Source organism: Pan troglodytes, chromosome 4, assembly GCF_028858775.2.
Source record: "Pan troglodytes isolate AG18354 chromosome 4, NHGRI_mPanTro3-v2.0_pri, whole genome shotgun sequence".
In the NCBI taxonomy this organism is placed as follows: domain Eukaryota; kingdom Metazoa; phylum Chordata; class Mammalia; order Primates; family Hominidae; genus Pan; species Pan troglodytes.
In genome coordinates this window covers 2,473,104-2,492,219 of record NC_072402.2, presented here as the reverse complement: position 1 = coordinate 2,492,219, position 19,116 = coordinate 2,473,104, and the positions used below count along the sequence as shown (strand labels likewise).

At 49.8% G+C, this 19,116-nt stretch overlaps 2 protein-coding genes across 10 annotated transcripts; one reads left to right on the top strand and one right to left on the bottom strand.

Annotated features, from left to right (window-relative positions):
- Nucleotides 1–296: 296 nt before the first annotated feature.
- NDUFS6 (NADH:ubiquinone oxidoreductase subunit S6) lies at nucleotides 297–15,438 on the bottom strand. The gene is made up of 4 exons (NM_001130134.1): nucleotides 15,307–15,438; nucleotides 14,483–14,536; nucleotides 1,753–1,875; nucleotides 297–362 (listed from the first exon to the last, which is right to left on the bottom strand). Exons 1-4 carry the CDS (start codon nucleotides 15,436–15,438, stop codon nucleotides 297–299), a joined length of 375 nt encoding a protein of 124 aa, NP_001123606.1.
- A 63-nt stretch (nucleotides 15,439–15,501) lies between these two features.
- On the top strand, nucleotides 15,502–18,473 carry MRPL36 (mitochondrial ribosomal protein L36). 9 transcript variants are annotated; one of them, XM_063810190.1, is made up of 3 exons: nucleotides 15,545–15,617; nucleotides 16,836–17,066; nucleotides 17,911–18,473. In XM_063810190.1, the coding sequence occupies exon 3, from the start codon at nucleotides 17,923–17,925 to the stop codon at nucleotides 18,232–18,234; it is 312 nt and encodes a 103-aa protein (XP_063666260.1). In that variant the 5' UTR covers nucleotides 15,545–15,617; nucleotides 16,836–17,066; nucleotides 17,911–17,922; the 3' UTR covers nucleotides 18,235–18,473.
- The last annotated feature ends 643 nt before the right edge of the window (nucleotides 18,474–19,116 follow it).

The following is a 19,116-nucleotide window of genomic DNA, read 5'->3' as shown; positions in this document are numbered from 1 at the left end:
ATAAGAGGAGACACACAGAAGCAGCCGGTAAGGCAGGCAGCGGCCGGCAGGAGGCAGCTCAGGCTCACTGGAGCGGGCACTGCTTCCACTCGCATGTCTACCCATGTCCATGTGGATGTTCACTTCCAAAGCCCAGCCTATGGAAGAAACAAACTTACAAATTGTCAGCCTTGACAGCAACACCCTTTATTCAGCACCAGGAATACCCTTCGCACAGAACCAGCGAGCTTCACGCGCTCAGCTTCCCCGCGGAAATGCTCACGGGACGCTGCAGGACCCCCGGCGTGCCACACGCTCTAGTGGTGGTGCTGTCTGAACTGGAGCCCACAGTAACCGCATGTGCCGGTTTTTGTTTCTTTGTCCTGAAAAAATTCAAAAGGAATGATGTCGTATTTCCATATTCTACTTCAAATCTAGATATTAAGCTTTGAAAATGTATGTATAAAACTTGAAACAGACTGTCAGAAACAAAAATACGCAGTTACTACTGAAGTAAGAATGCAGACTGTCCATCTCGGTTCCAGCCTGACCGAAGCCCCCGGCCTCAGGCTCCCACCCCGGGCTACGCAGCCATCCCCTAGGACCCCCAGGGACATCACTGTCGGCCTGCAGCTCCATTCACTCCCCACAACTCAGCGGCCTGGAGCAGGCAGTGGGTGCTGCACACGACCGTGAGGCACACCCAGGCTCGGCCTGAAGGGCTGGAGCCCAGGAGGGTACATGCCAGGTGCCCAGTCCCACTCTAGGCTGCTTAACCATTTATGCCTGTTACACTGTCCCCTTTTCAGGACAGGCAACAAGATAATGACAGCTTTTAATAAATGTCAGCTCTAACAACGTTAAAGTCCCTTAACCAGGACTCTGCTTTGGGGAGAACACCAAGCCCAGCAGCCGCCTGAGTCCCTGAGTGCTCCACGGTCGGTGGCCTCCCCCTCTCCCTGCACCCCAGGTCAGCAGCCGCCCAAGTCCCTGAGTGATCTATGGCAGCCTCCTTCCCACCCTGCACCCCAGTTCCACATCCCAGCTTCAGCCCACGGTCTCTTTCTCTGGTCCTGTGTTCTTTTTTTCTCAATGGTCCTGTATATGACACTCATCAACAGGCATAAAAGATTACATAGGGATTGTTACAAAATAAACCGTGTGCCCCGCAAAGTCCTAACCCCCGATGTGACTGTATTTGGAGATGGGGCCTTTAAAGAGGTGATGAAGGTAAACTGAGATCACATAGGGGCCCTGAGCCAATCTGCCTGGTGCCCTTATAAGAAGAGGGGATGAGGAGTCTCCCACAGAGGGACGGCCCTGTGAAGACACAGGGAGGAGACCTCATCTGCAAGCCCCGGAGCGAGGCCCCAGGAGGAACCCACAGAGCGGCACGGTGGTCTTGGGCTGCAGCCTCCAGCGCTGTGGGAAATGTGTTTGTTGTTTTCGACCCCAGCCTGCGGTGCTGTGTGTGGCAGCCTGAGCTGAGATGATGACCAAACCGAGAAGGGCCCAGAGAGGAAAGACGCTTGGGCGTTCGAGAAGAGAAACATGCCGCCCACCACTTCACAGTTGAAAGGTTTTCGGACAGGCGGCTGTATGTAGGCCCTGTAGTGTGGCGCTGTAGGGTGAATGTGCCAGCAGTGTGAACCCCGTAAGGGCCGCCTCGGGAGCAGGTAGAGAAGAGGACAGAAAGAACAGGCATTGGGAGTGAAGGGGAGTATGAGGACGAGCAGGCTGCCCTAACATGTGCACGGGTAGCCGGCTACGCACCAAGTTTATATACACTTTTGGGTGGCCAAGAGCTCCCCCGCCGCCATCGCACGCTATCACCCGAGTCTCCACCTCGCTCACGGGCTGCTCTGCTATCAAATCAATGGCAAAGTTTTCATTCACCTGGAACAAGAAGAAAGACTTACGTAAACAAATACACAAACTTGCTAACTACATACAATTTAGCCCACCACACACAAATTCATGTACCATCAGCACGATCTATGGTGCATGCTTCATTTAACTATTATCATTGTAGACCTTATTAAATTCAGGGCCTACACACACACCTACTTTTCACTGGAGTAAAGTTCCAAACGTGGAGAGGCACTGCAAGAATCCCAGCAGCACAGAGCCTTTCCCTTCTGTCCCCGTGGACCCAGCAAACGCTGACACGTGCCCCGTGGGCTCTGCCACGCCCTCTTCTCCCCACCACATCGTTCTGTCCCACCTGAGGACATTTGTATTGCTCGGGCCTGTCTGTCACAGGCTCCCATGTGCGTTTCATAAGAACATTCTCTCACAGAACCTCCATGCAGTTATCCACCTCAGTAAACATGATACCGATGGAATAGATTTATCTAAAATGCCAAAACTGCCAGTAGCTCTGCAATCCGTTAGACCAACAATGTCCTTCCGGCTTTCCCCTTGGGCCACAGAGGTCCTGAATGCCAGTTAGGTCGTTCCTAAGTGTTTTCTCTTGTTTGCTGCTACCGTACACTGGGTCTCCTCATCCACTGTGTCTTCCACCTGGTCAGTTATGACTCGTAGGCATGTGCGGGAAAGACTCTGGTAACTTCACGTCCTGCTTGTGTGCTGATGCTTTCAGTTACAATCAAAACGGAATGAAAAAAGCATCTCCATAATACCGCGATGGGGTGAAGGAGGACACAGGACTACGTGGAGATGCCAGGCAGTGGGTAAGTGGACAGGAAGCTTCCACTCATCCATGTGGGGAATACCAGGGGTCCGCCTACATATTCACTTATTTACATGAAATCCAAAGGAGAAAGCATTGAACAGTTACTACTGTGAGGTGGAAAGGAAGGAGGACGCGAGCACGATCGTTAGACTTTCTTCCAAGTTTTATAAATCTGACTGAGACTGTATTTTATATTTTTCAAAGTTAGAAAACTAAACTTTTAAAAGAGACAAATGGACCTAAGGAATTCCCAACACTTTAAGAGAGTAACAGGAACATTTCTAACAGGACACACCTTAAGAATAAAACAGCTTCCAAAGCAAGTGAAATTATTACTGAAAAATCAGGATTTTCAGTGTGGGGAAGGAAATAGAGAGGTCAGCTCACTGGTTCAGCAGAAGTCTTGTAACCCTGAACTGAGTTTGGAAGGATCAGTGTGACTCATCCCATGTCTGATGTTCACACACACCCTTTCTTTTCTTTTTTTGAGACAGAGTCTCACTCTGTCGCCCAGGCTGGAATGCAGTGGTGCGATTTTGGCTCACTGCAACCTCCGCCTCCTAGGTTCAACCAATTCTCTGCCTCAGCCTCCCGAGTAGCTGGGATTACAGGCATCCGCCACCACATCCGACTAATTTTTGTATTTTTAGTAGAGACGGGGTTTCACCATGTTGGTCAGGCTGGTCTCGAACTCCTGACCTTAGGTGATCCGCCCGCCTCGGCCTCCCAAAGTGCTGGGATTACAGGCATGAGCCACTGAGCCTGGCCTACACACACCCTTTCTAGCTCCATCCCCAGGACCATGATTAACTCAGGGCAATGAGGACCCCTGCTGCCCACATGGTGGTCTCTAAACACCATTTCACACCGAAGGGAAGGGACTGGATTCTTTCAAAAATGACTGATTCTGGGTCCAGGACAGGAAATGTTATAGGATGAACTTCAGACACTCTACTGTGGCACAAGTCAGGGAAGCTTTTAAGGCAACTAAGGTTGTGTTAAAAGAGGAGTCAACCCGGGGAAATTTGCCACATGGGATAATCTGGGATACAGGAAATTGGAGGGACAAGGGGATTATAACTGCAAAATGTGGAAACACAAATTTTTACACTCATGATTTCATAAACATATTTTAAAAACTCATTAATGACCTTACCAGGTACTATGGTTTGAATGTGCTCCCCCAAAGTTCCTCTGTTGGAAACTGAATAGTCAGTGCAACAGTGTTGAGAGACAGGGCGGGACCTTCAGAGGTACTGAGGTCATGAGGGTTCTGCCTCATGAAGGATTCTGGCTGCCCTCACAGGTGGTGAGCGGGCTCCTGGTAGAAGAAGGAGTTCAGTCCCCTTCATGCACACTCTCCAGTCCTTCCACCTTCCACCCTCACCAGACACAGCCCTCAACCTTGGATTTCCCAGCCTCCAGACTGTAAGAAACAAATCTCTGTTCCTTATAAATTATCCAGTCTCAGGTATTCTGTTATAGCAACACAAAACAAACAGAAACTAGAGAATCAACCCATTAAAGACTGGTAAACATAGGGAAAGAATCAAGTATTTCTTCTGATTTTCCTACAGAAACTTTACCTCAGCACCAAGGTTTCTTTTGATATAAGTATTCAACCTAATAAGATGGATAATATCATCATTTTACAACCCCTTATGAAATCACAGATGTAAGAGACAATGATCAAAGTCTCTTACTACAACCAGAACCAATTATATTATGTGCCTCCTGATGGAGGGATACATCACCTATGTAGCAGTCTCACCAGGAACAAAACACTGACCCTCAATCTGATCAAGCCTTGAGATCCAACTAATTTCCAAAACATGCAGAGACAAGAGACATGTTCAACAACACTACAGTGATGCGGTCAGTAGAATCCAGCTGTGGGTGACTCTACAGAGGAAATGACCCAGGTTCTTTAACAAATAAAATTTTCCAATGAGAAAGAGAGTGGGAGACTGATGGGAACCTACAGATTAAAAGAGACATAAGAGACACCAACAGCTGCATGTAGGAACTTACTTGGGCTCGGAGTCACACTGTAACATTTTTAAAAACATGCATGATCAAGAATATTTAACACCACTTAGATATTTAACTTAAAGAAAGTATAATGTTTAAGGTGTGATAATTATATTGTTGTCATGTTAATATATTTTGTTATTTTGGGTTTTTTTTACTTCCCTGTAAGATCTGAATGTTAGTATCTTTTGAAGGTACAGTTAATTCTTGAACAACTCAGGGGTTGGGGGAACCACCCCCAACACAATTGAAAATCTGCATATTATTTTTGACTCCCCCACAATTTACTCATAGCCTGATGCTGACCAGAATGTTTGCCAATAACATAAATGGTCGATTAACATATATTTTGCATGTTACAAGTATTATATATTGGATTCTTATAATAAAGTAAGCTAGAGGAAGAAAATGCAATGAAGGAAATCACAAGGAAGAGAAAATGAACTGACTTTTCATTAAGTGGAAGTGGATCGTCATAAAGGTCTTCATCCTCATCATCTTCACGTCGAGCAGGCTGAGGAGGAGGAAGGGAGGGTTGGTCCTGCTGTCTCAGGGGTGGCAGAGGCGAAAGAGAAGCCACTTAAGTGGACTCACGGTTCACACCTATGTTGTTCAAGGGTCAACTTACACACAGATAAATTTAGACTCAGTAACATGATGTCAAAGATTCACATCAACATTACCAGAGGCTGGGGGGCCGGGGGAGAGGCAGAGCAGAGCTGAGCCAGATTGGCCCCTCCGACAACGATTAGCAGAGCTGAGCCAGACTGGCCACTCCGACAACGATTAGAGGAGCTGAGCCAGACTGGCCCCTCCGACAACTATTTCGGTTGGTAATTGTTGAAACTGACTGCCTGGGTACATGGGAAAAGGGAATCATTAGACTATTCCCTCTGTTTCACAGAATTTATGTTTTTTAAAAAGCAATTAAAACATCCTGGCTTGGCAAATAATGTATTTGATGATGCTCACGATGGCAAATTTGGGAACTTGGAAAGGGGACATGCCTTGATTTCCTCTGACTCTGTAATGAGCCAGCCCCTTTCAGCTGCCCCTGGGAATAGTCAATGATTAAGTGCCAGGAAGACAAGGCACGAAGAACCGGGAAGCTATGGAAGTAGAGCGCCGGCATCTGTGCACGTAGAGGGAAGGAACTCAACTCTACACCCCCAGCAGGCCTCAAAGCCCAGGGATGTGGGTCTACCTGCATGTCCCCTCCTGGAGGGCCAGCCCCGCCAAGCATGACACAACCCTCTGCCTCGGATGTTGCTCCTGGGGTTCCCCTGCTTAATGGCACAGCCTGAAACTTTGTGCTCCTTCTACAGCATCCCCGCCCCAGAGTGGAAGCAGCAACAGGGCTCATCACAAAGTCACTCATTTCTGGAGACTAGAGGCCCATTCAATGCCACACAGTCACAGAGAACACACACGCAGTGGGAGGCAGGGCACCACCCTCCCTCACAGATACGTTTCGGAAAGGTTTATTTTTCAAGAGGTTCTGTCAGTTACAGATGACCATTGTGTAAAGCTTTTCCTTGAAGATCTATTTCCAGAAACACAGTAGGAAGTTAGTGGAAAATGAAGCCACATTAAAGCAGAGGCCTGAGCCGTGTGGCGCCGCCCGGGTTGTTCCACACGCTCCAGCAACACAAGCCTCTGCTGCCGGCCGGGCGGCTCGCCTTGTCACAGCGCCTTACAGCGGGCTCTGGAGTGAGCGATGTTCTGCTCACCCCTGCTGCAGGCGATGCAACTAACCATACAAATTAAGCCTTATGGTGTAAATAATATGGTGTCTGCCTAAGTGACAACGTGTCACAAAGGCCGCACTAACAAACTGCCAGGCCCCGATCACGGCAGTCAAAGAGACCGGCCACCTCCCTGCAGGGAGGGCTGCTGACGCCTCAACACTGGTGACTGACACGGGATGCCCTCCCGTCATTTAGTGTGCGCAGCTCAAGGGTGACCCTGACCGCCCATCACCAGCAAACGTCTGGCTCCAGGAGCTCAGTGCAACCGCAGGAATACAAAGAACCAGCAGTGAACACACCCAGCCACGACACAGAGCCCCGCTCCAGGTTCACACGGCCAAGCTCCGGCAGTGAACACACCCAGCCACGACACAGAGCCCCGCTCCGGGTTCACTCGGCCAAGCTCCGGCAGTGAACACACCCAGCCACGACACAGAGCCCCGCTCTGGGTTCAGACTCAAGGCTCCATTCTCACCTGCTTTCACCTGGGGAAAGGTGAGAAAAACTGAAGAGCGCTGCTGCACTTCACGAGGGAATCAAGGGAGAACCGTCACGGCAGCCCGCACGCCATCTCTTGTTAAGCACACGGCACATCATACACAGTGAAGTGTCCAACCACTGTAAAATGAGTCCCTCGCCCGTCACTAATGTAAAAAATAGGAAACACTCTTTCCATTGACCTCTTGATGATCAAATGATTGCGCATAAAAATATGTAGGTTTAAATCTTTAGGAGTCAAAGTCCTATTGTGTCAAACTGAGATTACATCTATTAAAGATAAAACATAAAATATGTGATTCTGTGACACAGCATCAAAACCAACGCAGAAGGGAAAAGTCCACCAGCTGGATCATCGACACTCTGTAGAATACCGACCCCATTCATGGACATTTAAAATAAAGGTTTAAAATAAAGTAAAAGCTCAGTTCAATTATTTAGAACATCAGGCATTCTGAACATGAACGCCAATAATTATTTTAGCTAAACGTGTGTATACATGTCTATAAAGTATATAATTCTTAAATCACAGGCAAAACTGAAGTTTTCATTCAAATTAATTTTTAAACTAAGTAACTTCATAGAAAATGCTCTAAAAACCACAATTGAGCTGTCTGTACAACATGTTCAAACTTGCTTTGAGAATGTTGGAATCCAGTGACTAATTTTGCCAGTGCCTTGGAAGAAAAAGAACCACAAGACACAAAGACACAATAGAGAAGCAAAGACGAAGCCGGGGCGCTGCACGAGGGAGGAAATAAGGACCATCTCACCGGAAATAAAGCCCATCTCGCCAGCTCACCGACAAAGCCACCAGCATGTGAACCTGGGGCTCGTGAATTCACAGTTCCAACTATTTTCCTCTGGGTCCTGGGATAAATAAACCTCACTTTATAACCATTATTTCTGACAGTCCAAGCCTTTCTAAAGGAAGCAAAGACCCACGGTTCTTATCCATCCAGAAGATTTCTTTTAAAATCCGATTGCCTTCACTCCACTAGAAAGATGGCGTATTTGGGAGGGAAGCTGAGGAGGAGGAGCATGCAGAAGCAAGAAGCCACACAAAAGCTCTGGAGAGCAGCCATGGCGCACACCGCACCGCCCGCGTCTCAAACACCCCCTAAAGGACGCCCAGGTTGCTTCAAGACAAGAGAGACTCAGGCAAACCTCCCCTCTTAAACCCTCTAAGGATGAACCTGAAAGCAAGCACAGAGCTCCGCCTCTGCCACCAACCAGATGACCTGCAAAGGCAGAGGGTGGAATTCCGAGGCCCCTCAATTCAATCTTCCTCTCACGGAGGACCTTCTCAGCCACCACTGTCTGGCTGGAGGCCTCACCCTAGCACCCATCCCCGACTCCCAGTCCTGTCTCCCACCTGGAGCTCCAGCGGCACCACAAGGGCACTTTCACAGCTCCCTCCTGGTGACGCCACCTCTTCCTCCTGCCCCCCAAGTCCTAGGAATAGTGGCTGCTTCCTGCAGCTACTGACCCCTGGGTACCTCAGCACTCCCTCTCAGCTCTCTGGTGGCATCCCTCCTGTGACCAACAGCGTGTGTGTGCACGCACGAGAGCCAGCATGGTTCGGATGGTGCTGCGCTGGCCTCAAGAGACGGCTCAATGTGGACGAAAGATGTCACAAGTCTCTTCCACTGCTGATCCGAGGAGTGCGCTTGTCCTGGGTGACAACACAAGTTACCTCCAGAGGGTGTGCAGAGCCTCTGGAGGTGCCGCGTGGGCCCAGCCTCAGCCTCACTTGCTTCCCCACCTGAGTGTGCCCTGCCCTGCCGGCCTCTTGGGAGAAATAAGAATGAGCGACACCAGCCACAGAAGCCTCAGGGAGGAACCTCTGGTCAATTCCTGCGTGGGCCTGAAGCCACTTCCCTCTTAATTTTTTTTTAATTGTGGTAAAATACACATAACATAAAACTTGCCATCTTTACCATTTCTGAGGACACCACGTATATTCACATTATTGTGCAACCATCACCACCGCCCATCTCCAGAACCTTCCACCTTCCTAAACTGAAACCCCATTTCCATTCAACACTAACTCCAAATTCACCCCCCGCCCCCGGCAACCACCAACTACTTGCTACCTCTAAGAAGCGATTGTTCTGGTCCCCCGTATCAGAGGAATCACACAGTGTTCACACAGTACCCCTGAGTACCTCACACAGTACCTCTAAGAAGCGACTGTTCTGGTCCCTCGTATTAGAGGAATCACGCAGTGTTCACACAGTACCTCTAAGTACCTCACACAGTACCTCTAAGTACCTCACACAGTACCTCTAAGTACCTCACACATTACCTCTAAGTACCTCACACAGTACCTCTAAGTACCTCACACAGTACCTCTAAGTACCTCACACATTACCTCTAAGTACCTCATACAGTACTTCTAAGAAGCGACTGTTCTGGTCCCCCATATCAGAGGAATCACACAGTGTTCACACAGTACCTCTGAGTACCTCACACAGTACCTCTGAGTACCTCACACAGTACCTCTAAGAAGCGACTGTTCTGGTCCCTCGTATTAGAGGAATCACGCAGTGTTCACACAGTACCTCTAAGTACCTCACACAGTACCTCTAAGTACCTCACACAGTACCTCTAAGTACCTCACACATTACCTCTAAGTACCTCATACAGTACTTCTAAGAAGCGACTGTTCTGGTCCCCCATATCAGAGGAATCACACAGTGTTCACACAGTACCTCTGAGTACCTCACACAGTACCTCTGAGTACCTCACACAGTACCTCTAAGTACCTCACACATTACCTCTAAGTACCTCATACAGTACTTCTAAGAAGCGACTATTCTGGTCCCTCGTGTTAGAGGAATCACGCAGTCTGCTTCTGTGACTGGCTCACTTCACTGAGCGCAACGTCCTCCAGGCTTATCCGTGTTGTGGGGCGTGTCAAGCGTTCTTCCTTAAGGCTGAATAATATTCCACTGTCCATGGACAGATCACATTTTGCTTATCCGTTCAGCTGACAATGGACCCCCAAACTGCTTCCAGATTTGAGTTATAATGAATAATGCTGCTATGACACGAGTGTACCCCAGACCCCGCTTTCAGTTCTTTTGGGCACACGCTCAGAAGTGGAACCGCTGGATTGGATGGAAGTCCTAGTTTCAACTTTTTGAGGAACCCACACGCTGTTTTCCTTCACGGCTGTGCCATTTTACATTCCCAGCAGCAAGGCACAATTTCAGTTGCTCCACGCCGTCACCCACGCTTGTTTTCTGTTTGGAGGGTCTTGGTAGTTTTCCTCTCTCGTGAGCACTACTCAATTATTTCCATTAACGAAATCTACACACTCTTCTCAGAAGGATAAAACTTCACATTATCGCAACAAAACAGCACGCCAGGTAGACATTTGCACCGCGTGCAACTGCTCCTAATCCTGGTGGCACCACGCACCTTGAAGTCTGCTACTGAAGAACTGAGGGCCAGGCAGGTGAGGCCACAGGGTCACAACTGGACTCAACCCTGCCAGCCTAGGTGTCTCAGAAAACGTGCAGAATCTCGCTGACCCAAACGCCCAGCTGTGGGCTGTGCGGGTCAGGGAGTGACTCCGCCCTGCCGAGCATCTGAGGAGAGAATCCATCCCACTGGCAGGCAGATGAAGGCACAAGCTGAAGCCCCCAGCTGTTCCGTGATCCTGACACACACAGGTGGAGAGGGGCGACACAGAGTCACACTCAAGGGATCCCAGCCTCCTGATGTTCCGGGTTTGCTGCCTAATTCCTTCTTTTCAAAAACTAAAAGTAAAGACCTTGTGTATAGACACTAACGTTTAACTTCAGTATTTTAAAAAAATTTAAAAGTGAAGCCTGCCCTCATGGTGGTGGCGAAGGCAGCAGCAGAGTAAGGCGAACACGCACTAGAGGCTTCCCTGGGACAGGCGCTGCTCCAAGCCTTTCCTCATCTACACGGACTCAGTGCCCACGAGCCTACAAGCTAAGTCACTGAAGCACACAGCTCATTGCCTCATAAGCCCATCAGCGCAGGAGCCTGAATCCGGATGCGGCCAGGCAGGGCAGCCCCAGCTACTAACCAAAAAAGCAAATGATGTCGCCAAGTACCTGGCTACCAGGCTGTTGTTATTGCTGTTATCATTACCACACCTCACTGCAGACCTCCCCCAGTCATCCCTTCTATTAGGGGACAAGTCATATCTGCTTTTAATTTTACTTGTACGACTATAAAGCAATGAAAATATTTCCATCAACAGCAGAGAAATACCTGGTCGCTTCCAAGTTTGTTCCAGTCCCCCATCTGACTTATGTGGCCTCAGAGTGCCACCTGCTCCAGGACCATGTGAGGCCTGACTTCTGGCTGGGGGTGGCTGGCACATTCTTTAGCACGTGAGGAGTCTCCTCACAGGAAAGCCCGTCACAGGCCCAGGGGCCATGGATTCCTTTGCAGGTACCCCCGGTCAAAGCTGGGCAGGAGCCACACAGAGATACTTTCCACTATTTTTCTGCAAAGACCAGCTCAATTATCTAGCTTCCTGCTATGCTTGTTCTACAGGTGAAGTTCAGATTCAGTTTATTTTTTTCTTTTTTTTCTGGAGATAGAGTCTTGCTCTGTTGCCCAGGCTGGAGTACAATGGCATGATCTCAGCTCCCTGCAGCCTCAACCTCCCAGACTCAATGACCCTCCCACCTCAGCCTCCCACGTTGCTTGAGCTACAGGCATGTGCCACCATGCTAGGCTAATTTTTATATTTTTTGTAGACACAGGGTTTCACCATATTGCCCAGGCTGGTCTTGAACGCCTGGGCTCAAGTGATCAGCCCACCTTGGCCTCCCAAAGTGTTGGGATGACAGGCATAAGCCTACTGTGCCTGGCCCAGTTTACTTCTTAAAGTATTACTTGACAAAACTAGAGGACAGTACGATCAGGGGCTGCCAGGGGTTGGGCAGAGGGAGGGATGAACAGGCAGAGAACAGAGGATTTTTAGGGCAGTGAACTCGGTACAACACTGTCACAGTGAATACATGTCATTACACATCTATCCAAACCCTAGAACATACAACATTAAGAGTGAACCTGTGGACTTGAGTTAGTAATAATGTATGAGTATCAGCTCATCAACTGTGACACAGGCAGCACACTAATGAGAGACGGCAGTAAACAGCAGAAACTGAGCTGGGGGGCTGTGAAAACCCTACTTTCTTCAGTTTTTCTGTAAATCTAAAAGTGTTCCAAAAAATTAAGTCTCTCAGAAGCCAAACAACTACTACTAAAAATAGTACTAAACACCAAATTTGTGTTGAAAGAAGGAAAGCTTGGGCAGGATGCCCACTCATCATGTTATCAACATGCCTTGAACCTCCAAAGTGTGAGGCCAAGACGTGCCCTGGACACTCGGGATGCTGAATGGGGGAAGGCACTGGAGGCTTGGCCGGCTGGAGCGTTGAGGTCACAACCAGGACGCCCTGGGTGAGCTGCCGGTCACAGACACTACTATCACACTATCCCGTACCCATCCCTCACTGGCTTCGCCAATCCTGATTCTGTTTGGTTTAAGTTGTTTCCCACTACCCTATGCTACACCAACCAGAAACCAGAAGCTACACAAAGAATGTTCAGCAGAGAGGCGTTTGTGACAGGGACCCACATACTTGCTTCGTCACTACAAGAGCTGAGATAGGGAGCTGGGCTGGAAGCCAGATTGCATGAATGAGCCCAAGGGCTTCAGGACCAATCTGCTCCAGAACTGCTCAATCTGGGGCTCCTACTTTGCCCCCACGACCGTGCCATAACACCCACAAAGCAAGGATGTAGAGTCCAGCCACTACCTCAGTAACAACCACCCATCGATGCCCAGGAAACCTCCGTCACCACAGTCACTGCCAAAAGAAACCAAAGGGCCTGCGAACCCTCCCCACATCCATCGGTTTCTCCCCTTCTCCACGGTCACCACTAAAAGAAACCATACCGCATCCACACTAGGAGAAACCTCCCCTTCTCCACGATCACTGCCAAAAGAAACCAAAGGGCCTGCAAATCCTCTCAACATCCATCGGTTTCCACCTTCCAAATGTCAAGTTCATATACCTAACAAGAATGCCCAGGACAGCCCGCACACGGAAGAAATGTCCCATTCGCAATGCCATGAGCTCCTTTGTGTGAATCATTGGGATACAGCATTGGAGAATGTGGCACATGGAACAGATGCTTCTACTGGGAATACACTAACAATTCAAACAACAAACAGAAAAGGGTTTCTGAGGATGGAGAGAAGGAGCACTTACCCTATGCACCACTTACTCGACAACTGACAGTGTGATATCACTGGAGACTTATGATTCAATTAAAAATATTCACATGGTTCCATTTCACAAATGAGAAAACTGAACCCATGCTGTGATTCAACCTCACAATTTTTAGACTGCAAGTCCACACAGCTTCTACTCCGAGAGGCAAACCCACCAGACACAAGCCCCTCTCCACCACCATGATCCTGGTAGACATCACTAATCAATCATGGCACACTCTTTCACTGAATGTGCATCAGGCCTCAGGATCTTTCTCAACCCAACACTCAAGTGGCATTGCCAAATAATCAACCACTATAAAACAAACTTTTCTGACACCCACCCATCAAACCACACAACAGTGAACCAGCTGAATTTTGAGAATGTGAATTTATAGTCAATTCATGATCATGTGAGCTTTTCTGGAATGCCCTGTAGCTCTGGAGTAGACGTACAAAAACTACACACTGGGAATGGATAACGTAACCAAGATTGAAGGAGAAGGGAAAATACATGATTTAGGGATAGCTACAGTGTTAACAAGAAGAACACCAGGCTAACCAAAGTGGGAAAAAGAATGAATAAGGTGGCTGTGAAGGACGCTTCACAGCATCCTTCAGGAAGCAAATTCAGGAAACATGGAGGCATGCCTGATCTAATTACGAATTCAGGAGCTCATTGACATGAGTGATAGAGGAGTCAGGTAAAAAAAAAAAATAGGCTGATTTAGGCAGAAGGATTCTAATTTCAACATTCTTTCTCCAGTGGTTACTCACAGGCACCTGAACTGATCTTCCCTTACAATGCATAGAGCTAACAGACCCACTAAGGGAAGAAAAACTTATGTGCCATTTTCAGCTTGTCAGTGTAAGTCCCTGTAAAAAACACACACTAATTTATTTGGTGAAAACTACAAAAAACACACCTCCAGGTGGTTAAAAGAATAATTTTTTTAAAGTTGATATGATTTACTTAAATCTGAGAGTCTCAGGAGAATAAGGGACAAGAATTTAAAAAAAGATCACTTCCATTTATATGCAAACCAGAACTACGGCTACAATGTTATGTATTTCAGGGGGAAACAAGTCAGAAATAGACACAATTAAGATTTTAAGAAAGGAAGAACCCCATCCAGAACTGTTAGGGTGCTTGCAATATGGGGAAAATTTATTTAAATCTTATATATTAATTTTTATTTCTTGTTGGTTACATAAAACTTTTAGGAAAGCTTACCTCTCTTCACTAGATTTTTTACTCACCTCTTTCTGACGACCTACAAACCGAATTCTCCTGTAGTCTTTATCATCATAAACCTGGAAAAAAACAAAAAGACCATGTGTGACTTTTACGGCCTAATTCTGAAAGTCACTTCATATCAATCATAAATATTACAGAAAGTGTTTTTCTTAACTTTTAGGCCATTGATGAAAAGTCAAACAAGTGCACAGTACTCGGTGTAATCAGGGGCATTTTTAGCGAGATACCTGGGATGAAAACGGGTGATCACCTGGATCAGAGAGCAGCACAGAAACATAGCCCGGGAAGGTGGAGCTAAGGAGGAGAGACAAATCCTGACCGAGGAGAACCGCCCCCAACCTTCTTTGGCATATGGCCTGAGAGCTTTAATATCCCCCCATTAAATCTACTAGGGCACATTCCAGTATACACAGGTACCTTTGTTCTTCATTTTGGCTTAGGGCTTTTTTGTGCCTTGGACTACAACCGACTTCTCAGGTTACTAAAATTTATTATTGAATATTACACAAATTCTAAACGTTCTGACCCAAATAATCGGCTGCCACAAATCGCCTATGGGCAGCCAGTCCACAGCAAGTGCTGCCCGCTGGGGAGACTTCCCGTTCCAGAGCCCGCAGGCCCTGGAAGGACGAGATCCACCGCTACAGGCTGCCACCACCGTCCCGACTCGCGGGCGTCCTCCCCGGCGCGTGAGCGACAGCACAACCTTACCACGACCTGCGCTGCCGGCGCAGAACCAGGGCCGCGGATGCCCGGCGAGCCCACTGCCACCAGTCGCCCGAGGTGCGGCCGGAGGAAGGGGCATCCTGTACCCAGCGGCCGTTACCTGGCCAGTGTGCGTGACCTTCTCCCCGGTCGGCGAGACCCGCACCCCGAAACACCTGGCGCCCAGGGGCAGGCTCCGCGCCGCCTCGCCGCACCGGTTCAGCAGCCGGCAGAAGGTCATCGCCGCCGCCATTTTGCGCCGCTGGCCTTTGACCCGGCGCAACGTCCCGCTTAGCGCTAACGCATGCGCACGGCTTCTGGCGGCGCCAAACAGCTGGTATTTATTTCGCCCTGGGGGAGCGCGCGCGGGTCGGGGCAGAGGGTGCGCCGGAGCTGCTCTCTGATTCAGGTGGTCACCCGTTTTCATCCCAGGTATCTCGCTAAAAATGCCCCTGATTACACCGAGTACTGTGCACTTGTTTGACTTTTCATCAATGGCCTAAAAGTTAAGCGGCCCCGTTGCGCCGGCAGGTGCAGCCTCATGCAGTTGCAGCCGCAGGCTAGAGCTAGGGCCCTGATGAGGCAGGCAATGGTGTGCGAAACCTTCAGCGATTAGGAGTACCCAGTGGTTCTTATATAGCGGACAGGCAGGGGAGGATGTAAACTGAGAATACATTGTTTATATTCTTATGGTAACCGATAATCATGAGACGTTTAAACATCAAAATTACTGGGTGAAGGAGTCAACTGCTTAGCAGACGAGACTGGAAGTGCATTCTCCTCGTTCAAGGCAAGCGTTCCTGTGTGTGGTTATGGGGAGCCGCGGAGGAAACGTATATTTGGGGGATTTCTGCAACAAAGCCTAGTACACCGACTGATTTTACAGCATGCAAATACAGCCTCTAAAAAGGCCCGTTTTGCTTAGAGCTGACTTGGGTATAAATCCCAGCTTAAGCTCCAGCATCCAGCTTTTATTTTGCTGTGGTCAGAGCCTGAGGACCACGTGACTCCAAGAACAAAACACTAGAGATGGATGAGTGGCGGGGAAGATGATAAAGAGGAGGAAAGGCATGAGAAACAAGAATGCACATGAAAACCTCCGGTCCCAAAGATGTCCCAGCAAACGTGGTGGTCAGAGGCAGATTTGTCCTGGAGCTGATAAACTCCAGCGGCCCGCCCGGTGTTCGCCGGGTCAGGTGGAAAAAGTGGGCGCTGCGATGAAGCGTTGGGGCCTGCAGGGAGCGCGGAGTGGACGCAGCCACGTCTGCAACTCACCCGGACACACACAAAAAGGAAGGCGAATGGAGTTACGGGTAGATACCTAAAAAGGCAGGGATAAGCGAGCTAAGTGTAGAATCTAGGTGGCAAGTATATGGGTGTTCACCGTACAATGCTTTCCCTTTTTCTCTATGTCCGAAGTTTTTCATAATGTTGGGGAAAACAGCCGTAACCAGTTGAAACTACTGCCCGTCTCCACTCGTTTCCCGGAGCCTGTTTACATTTCTCCTGTCCACTTAAAAACATGTCCTCTTTCTCAGTTTGTTTTGACATTGGTATTTGCCAGTTTTTTCTAAGGTCTAAGTGGTTGTAATTTCTTTTTCGTTGCGGATATCCATTTTCGTTCCTGGTTTTTGCAATTTTTTTCCCGAGAGCGCTCCAGTCAAACAGCGCGACGATCCCGGTGGCCCGCAGAGAGTGCGCAGTCGGGGAGTGATACGTCGCACTCCAGCGCCTGCGCACTCGCGGCTGCGTCTCTGCGCCCCGCACTGGACGTGGGCACGTCACGTGACCCCCGCCGCCGCCATCTTCCTTCCTGGCAGCAGCGTCCGCGTGCCAGTGCGCAGACGCAGGGGTCGGCGCCGGGTGAGATCGTGCGGCCGGGTAAGGGAGCCGTCTTCTCAGGTCAGGGGTCCCGGGTGTCCTGAGAGTGGGGGCTGCGAGAGGGTGGGGCCGGCCACCTTGGGACCCTCGGGCGTGTCTCCCCGAGTGGGCTGCGGTCAGAGGAGCGTGGGCCGGGGCCTGGCGGTCTCAAAGGGCCAGGGTGGGGGGGTGCGGGTCCGACCGTGGGCGCCCGACCTGGCGACAGGAGGGGGTGTCCAGCGACCCCGGGGCGGGAGAACCGGCGGCTCCCGAACGCGACCTCACAGCCCGCGCGCAGGGCCGGCTCCGGTGCCGCAGTGTCCTCCGGGCCCTGCAGGCCCAGCTCTTCCCAGCCGGGGCCGCTGAACCCTAAGGGCCGGGGCGCGTGGGGAAGCAGGGGCGGGCGACCGGGGTGCCAGAGTTCCGTGCTCTTCCCGAGCGGGGGCCTGTCCCGAAACTGGCCCGAGGGAGGGCCCCTGGGTCTGGGAAGAGTTGGAGGGAGGAGCTCATCAGTTGAACCGTCCTTGACCTGGTGTCTGTTTGGAAAGGGATGCGGCCTAAGTTTAAGCTCCCTCCCAGCCAAGTGAGCCGCTCCTCAACATCGCGGGGCTTTTCACACTCACCTACACTTGCAGCAGGCGGGAAAGGGAAGGAAGCCACCGTCCACTGCCCCTTATTCTCCTGGCACACTTGGCTGATTAAGGCAGTGTTGAAGCTCAGGTCGAGGCTGCAGCTGGTATGGGAACACCCTCAGACCCCGAGGTTCCTGCCTTCCCAAGCCTCAGTGAAACAGAGAAAAGGAAGCCTTAAAGAGCAGGTGGAAGTGCAGGAGAAGCTATAACTCCTTTTTTTCTCTCTCCCATAGATTCACCACAACATGGCAAATCTTTTTATAAGGAAAATGGTGAACCCTCTGCTATATCTCAGTCGTCACACGGTGAAGCCTCGAGCCCTCTCCACATTTCTATTTGGATCCATTCGAGGTGCAGCCCCCGTGGCTGTGGAACCCGGGGCAGCAGTGCGCTCACTTCTCTCACCCGGCCTCCTGCCCCACCTGCTGCCTGCGCTGGGGTTCAAAAACAAGACTGTCCTTAAGAAGCGCTGCAAGGACTGTTACCTGGTGAAGAGGCGGGGTCGGTGGTACGTCTATTGTAAAACCCATCCGAGGCACAAGCAGAGACAGATGTAGACCCTTTCCTTCCAGAGTCACGCACATACTCGTCATCGCATCACTTGGGAGAATGGTTGTATCTTACGGAAGGAATTATCACATCAAGGAGTCAGGGGAAAGTGACTGGAAGCAAACGCCCTAAAAGTTACCCATCACGTTTCAGTGTAAATGAGTAACTATAGAAGACATTGCGTTATCTTATTTCCAAAACGTTCCAACTAAAAAACATTTTCCTATTAAAATAGACCTTCTGAATAGCTTAGTTCATTCATTCTCTCTGAACTCAGGCTGCAGGTAGGGATTGGATGGTGCTGGGTGAGGCTGGGCAGGACTTCTCTATGTCTCCGTGAGGCTGCTTAGAGCCTCTTGGAAGAAGTGGTCAGTGTTTTGGTCACCCGTCGCTGTACAAGCCAAGGCTTGGTGGCTTAAATCAGCCATTTTACATTGCTCACGATTTTGTGAGGCATTTGGGATGGGCTCAGCTGAGCAGTTTGTCTGATCTGTGTGGCATTAACTGCAGGACCCACTTCCAGGATGGCACCGGCTCTCCTGTCTGGGGTCTCAGTGCTCCTCAGGCTGTACGTAGCACCTCCTCAGGCAGGGCCCACAGCGTGGCTTGCGCTGCCCCACAGTGAGCTTCCCGAGAGTGTCCCGAGAGACCCAAGCAGATGCTATGAGGCTTCCTATGACCCAGCCTCAGAAATTCCAGTGTGTCATTTCTACCGCACTCTTTCAGTCCCTAGGGTGATCCCAGATTCAGGGGGAGGCGAGGAGCTCCCCTTGCTAGAGGATGGCCACACCTACAACTGGTAAGGACTTGGAGGGATGGAGTGGGCTGGTCCTTCCCTGGTCATCGGGATTCAGAGTTGAGTGAGCCCCATGCCTTGGGGGAGCACTGTC